This window comes from Myotis davidii, unplaced genomic scaffold (genome assembly GCF_000327345.1).
Source record: "Myotis davidii unplaced genomic scaffold, ASM32734v1 scaffold962, whole genome shotgun sequence".
Taxonomy (NCBI): domain Eukaryota; kingdom Metazoa; phylum Chordata; class Mammalia; order Chiroptera; family Vespertilionidae; genus Myotis; species Myotis davidii.
In genome coordinates this window covers 5014685-5020419 of record NW_006295559.1, presented here as the reverse complement: position 1 = coordinate 5020419, position 5735 = coordinate 5014685, and the positions used below count along the sequence as shown (strand labels likewise).

The following is a 5735-nucleotide window of genomic DNA, read 5'->3' as shown; positions in this document are numbered from 1 at the left end:
AACATAGTCGCCTTTTAAATATGCAATATATATTCATTAGCTTGGTAATTACTTGTTGCCTTAACCAAATTAAGTGATTTTTTTTAAAAAGGAATTCACTGTTGGCTTATTTTACATTTATGTATTATTTTCCAAATGTGTTTAATCCTGTTCCAATGTGTCTGTCCGAGTAAGACTACAGTTAAATAAAAGCTTCCGGGTCAGCGTTGCTTTTGTTTTATTTTATTTTTTGCTTTTATTTTAGAACTTGTCTCTTGCTACATTGTAATTCCCAAGAACAGCTCTGGTCTTAGAGCGTACTCTTGCTTTTCCAATGTTTTGTTTTGTTGCTGCAAAAATCAAGTACACACAAAGCAGGCTAAACATAAAACAAATGATCAGAACACAAAACAGCAGTTCCGCAAATTAGCTCATCACTCTTTTTGCTTCCTCACAAATTCCATTATTTTGCAAATGCCCGGGTAAAGAGCAAGCCTTGACTATGGTGGGTGGATTTCACAGGGCAAGCAGTAAGAGATGCAACATTAGGGTCATGGCAGAATTGAAGACACGGGCATGAGTTTCCAGTTCTGTGCATAAATAGGAGACATTCCCAGGAAGTTCTAATTCTAACTGCTTTTCACTCAAGAGTCTAATTGGAGATATAGGTGTGATGAAAATTATGACAAAAACCTTTAGGCAGATATATCATCGGAATTGATGCCTGAACTCTACGGCGTTGGCAAAGAAAAGATTCTGTTGACTCCTCAAGGTCAGTTGTCTCAGTTCTCAGGAGAAATTAAATCATTCGCAGGAGAAATTAAATCATTCGCGGGAGAAATTAAATCATCCCCCGTTTCTCAGTTCCACTTGCTGATGTCTTCACTCAGAAGAGTCTTTCCCGCAGATTTGAACAGAACAAATTCAGTATATTATTAGCCAGTTGTAAAAACTGAAAAATTCCTGCAACTTACCCCTCCACCTTTAATAGAAAATTTATGTATACTTTCTGGTTAGAGTCCCAGGGAGTTACACATGCCAATGAAGCTAACTTCTTTTCTGCTGTGATCATCGTGTGTCCTCACCATCTGCAAAACATAAAAATATGATTGCTCTTAGATTTGTTTAAAATGTTATCTCTAGAGACTATTGCTTTATACACCACATATAAAATAAACACACATGGTTTTTGCCATTTTCAGTAGTAAAATTAAAGCTCAATTCAGGGCTTTTATTGTAATAATAGATGCAAATGAGGGTTATATAAATACAACTATTATAGATATACTTCTTCCTGGGAAAACACTGGTATATTCATGATCTGAAATTCCATGCTTAGCACATTCAGTGGCTGGAATCATTGAATCAAAGCTAGAAGGCATGTGTAGTAGACAATGTCAGGGCTCTGCCCAGAATCCCTCTGATTTTTTTGTAACATTAATTTCTTGACAACATTCCTTCTCTTCTTATTCCTCTTCCCTCCTTGACCATCCCCTCCACCCTCACCCCCATGTGAGCTTTTGCTTCAGGCATCAACACCTATTACTCTTGGCAGGGCTGCCCTGCAGCCACTGGAGCAGCTTTAACCACCTGCTGCATGAGTACCTGGGAGTGTTCATCTCTCCCTTGGGCAGCCCTTGACCAATCAAAGACCTATAAGTGAAAAAAACCCAACTTCCTTGCCTTGGGGCAGAATGGTTCTTCAGTGAGACTCAATGCCCTAGTGCTGAGCAGAGCGACCGAGGGCTGTCCTCTATGGCACTTTGCCCCAGATAATACCCTGTTTGGCTCCCGTTTCTCCCCTGTCCTGCTTCCTCCATTCCTTTCCTGGTTTCCCATGAGAGTCTCCTCAATAGGTCACAGGCACATGAATCCTCACCTCAGGGTCAGCGCCAGGGAACCTGGCCCATGACAGCATCTTAGAGATGCTCCCATCTGCAGTCTTAAACATTCTTCCTTATGTACCCACCTCAAAGGGAAAAAATCATGTACTCTTAACTTCCATATTTTAAAATTAACATCTAAATATCTTTTCATTATGAGTTAAAGTACTTGAAAGGGGTGCACTTTGAATACCTTCCTCAGTTCTCTCACCCTTTCAGTCACTAGTCATTGATCTCCCTCAATCCAGTCCCTGGTTGTCCATCATAATTCTCCTTTAGAATATATATGTCTGTTGGCAACACATTCTCTTAATTTTCTTTTATCTGAGAATGTCTTCACTTGCCTTCATTCCAAAGGACTATTATCACTGGATATAAAAGTCTGTGTTCCTAGGTCATTCCTTTCAACACTAAAGAAAAAAATATGTTGTTTCACTGACTTCTAGTCTTGATGATTTTAAATGATAAATATACAGTCATTTGAATAGTTGTTCCCTTCTTTTGATATATGTAGTTTTTCTCTAGACACTTCAATAGTTTTCTTTACCTTTTGCTTTTAGCAATCTATCATGTGTCTGAGAGGAGTTTTCAAATCTGTAAAGTTATATATTTTACCACTTCGGTAAGTGTTTGGCCATTATTTCCTCAAATATATATATTTTTCCTGAACAAATCTAACTTTCTACTTTCCTACTGGAATGTCAATGAAACACGTTAGACCTTTTGATGTTGTTCCACAAGTTTCTGAGGCTCTGTTCACTTTTTTAAAAAATCTCTTCTCTTTGGATTATGTAAGTAGTCTATCTTTAACTTCATGACTCTTTTTCTATCATTTTTACGCTGCTATTGAACCCATCAGTGAACTTTTAAATTGCAGATATTGTACATATATTCTTTTAATTCTAAAATTTCCTTTTGGTTCTTCATTGTTATCTCTATTTCTCTGCTGATGATGTCTATCTTTCTCTTCAAGTTGCTTGTTTTCTCTCATGGAGGATAGTTCAGTAGCTGCATGAATGTCTTTTTGATAATTGCAACATCTGAGTCAGCTCCGAGTTGCATCTGTTGATTGTCTTTTCTGTTGAAAATAGTTCACATTTCCTGGTTCACTGTATGTCGCATAATTTTGGATTCTATTCTGAACATTTTGAATATTGTGTTGTATAGACTCCAAGTCCTATTATAATTCTCTGTAGAATTAAAAACAAAATTTTTTTTTTTTTGCGGCAGGCAGTCAACCAGGTAGGTTCAGAATGCAGGTGCTGTGTCACTTCTGTGGGCAGTGGTTTCAATCTCAGTTTACTGTCCAAAGCCTTCGCTATCCTCTTTTGGGTCTTCCCCAACCCTGGGGAGAGCCTGGGACGTGTGCAGTTCCCATAATTATAATTAGAGGATCCTCTTCTCAAGTTCTCTTCTCTCTGAGGTTACCCCTACCTGCTGACCAATAGGACCTCTCTTCCTGGTTCCTCTGGCCAGAAAGACAGGGTTTCTCTTTCATTTTAGCTGTCTGGCCTTTCACTCAGCTCCAAACTGTGTCCACCTTCAAAGCAAAACCATGAGAGGAAAGAGGGAAAATATGGGAATTTCTTCCACCATCTTTGACAAACAGGGGCCCCTATTCCTAGTTCTTCTGCCTAGAGAAATGGGGTCACTACTGAGTTTTGCTGGGGCCCATCCTTAGCACAAAGCCCCAGAAGAAAAGAGAAAAGAAGGCAGGAAATTCATGCCCCTTCACAATGTATCTGCTTTTGCTCACTTTGCAGAGTTCCCAGGCAGTTGCTTTTGTGTTTTGTTCAGAGTTTTCAGGAATAGTTAATCCGTGGGAGAAATAGGCAGCGTGGGCTTGCTCTATTTTAAGACTAAAGTGGGTTTAGTCCATCTCGACTGGAGCCAGGTATTTCATCACATTTACATTTGATTTTCCTTTCCTTACATCTTCTCTTCTCTCCCATTTCGGTCTATATTTTTCATATTTCTTCTCTCCTCATCTCTATTTTTCATCATTTTACTGATTTTTTCTATATCTACAGTTATACCCACATCTGATATGCTATATATGTATAAAGTATATACATATAATATATATAATGTTTTATATACATATTGCATACATACACAGTATTTTATTACATAACTATACCAAAATTTATTTATCATATCTGCTGTTGGGTGTTTTTGTTGCCACTTTGGGGCTACTACACATAGTGCTGTTATGAACATTCTAGTACATACATTTTGGTGAGTATATATTTTTAGGTTGGGTATACACATTGGAGTATAATTGCAGGGTCACAGGATATGCATATTTTCAGCTTTAGTAGATACACAGGAATCATTATTTTAAGAAAACTCCCCACCTCATTTTGGTACAGAGCAAAGCTTGAGAGTAAATGCCCTGGAGCCTATGACAGCTGCCTGTTCTCCATCCCCTATTTCTCTTTAGCTGTAGGTCCATCACCGTCTCCCCACTCAGCCTAAGAAGCTGCCCTCAGCCACCACAGAGGCCTCAGAAGCACAGTAGCTTGTTCTCTGCAGATGCCACTCAGCTAGGAGCCTGCATCTCAGACCAGGGAAGCCCTGGTTGCTAAGGTAGAAGGCAGACCCTGAGGCTAGTGGCACAGTTCCTCTCCACCTCCATCATGCACAAGGGTACATGATTCTCCTGCTTACTCAGGACCTGCGGACCTTGATCTTGCTCCTCTTATGTCTCCTTTCTACCCCCTGACCGCCCCCTTCCCAAGCATTTATACCTATTTTAGTTCTGGTTTTGTCAACACCACCGATTCCCTTTTTGCCTTTCTGGAGTTTTATCTCCCTGGTCCCTTACTTTGGGGACCCCTTATAGCCCTAGAGCATAAGCCCCTCCATCCTGTCATCTCCACCTGTCAATGAGTTCTCATTGCTCATCTTCCACCAGGAAAAAAAAAACAAAGAAGATACTCCAGGGTCTTCAAGTCTATTGTATTCAAGGTTACCTGTTTTATCTCGTTGTTTATCATTTGCCGGGGTTGTAATTTCTTCTGAATGTGCGTCTTCCTTGTCTTTCATCATCAGTTCCCCAGCTGAAAAGAGCGAGTATAACTTCTGGATCAGATCAGTAGTGATCCCAGAACCATTCTCATCACTGCTCCCTGATACAAAGACATGATGCCCCTGGGAACCAAATTCATCGTCCGGCTCACTGTTCTCTGCCTTTATTTCATACACCTCAGGAATAAAGCTGAAGTGACAGAGAAAAGAGAGGAAAAATACATTAGCCAAGTCCCTTGCAGGATTAAATGTCAATACAGCCAGATAAGTACAACAGAAATCAATGTTATGCATGCGATTGGAATGGTCCAAATGCAGTTGGTGGAAGGAATTTGACTGAAGGGTGATTTTTTAATATTCCGACGGGAAATTAGACATTTGCATCAGTGGTGGAGGACTCCAGACCAATATTATTTTCATCACTGAATTTTTATTGAGTACTTAAGGATTGTACTTTACAAAATAGAACTTAAAAGACTATTTCTGCCAATCTTCATATGGGCTCGGTTTACTAAACGGCAAATGTTTTTCTTTTTCATGTTTTTCTGCTGCTCTAAGATGGTTACGTCTAACCTTTGATATTATACGTTTTCTGCAGTACCCAATAGTAGAGGGGGGTTGTAGAGTTACTAATAAGGTATTGTAAGGTCCTTTTTTTCTGTAAAAACAAAAGAAACATGGTTCTTGCTAATGTGGGTCCCATTTGATCTTTTAGTAATGCCTTATCTGTGCTGTCATCACAAACTGGGGCTATGTCTCTCTCTCTCTCTCTTTCTCTCTCTCTCTCTCTCACACACACACACACACACACACACACACACACACACACACGCATACACATAT

At 39.5% G+C, this 5735-nt stretch overlaps 1 protein-coding gene across 1 annotated transcript in view; it reads right to left on the bottom strand.

The window, feature by feature from the left end:
• Positions 1-210: 210 nt before the first annotated feature.
• COL6A5 (collagen type VI alpha 5) overlaps positions 211-5735 on the bottom strand; it is a 98965-nt gene continuing 93440 nt past the window's right edge. Inside the window, exons 39-41 of the mRNA XM_006770213.2 lie at positions 5523-5550; positions 4838-5082; positions 211-1067 (exon numbers count right to left, since the gene is read on the bottom strand). Coding sequence (XP_006770276.1) covers positions 1048-1067; positions 4838-5082; positions 5523-5550 — 293 coding nt within the window. The 3' untranslated portion in view covers positions 211-1047. The remainder of the gene's footprint in view (positions 1068-4837; positions 5083-5522; positions 5551-5735) is intronic.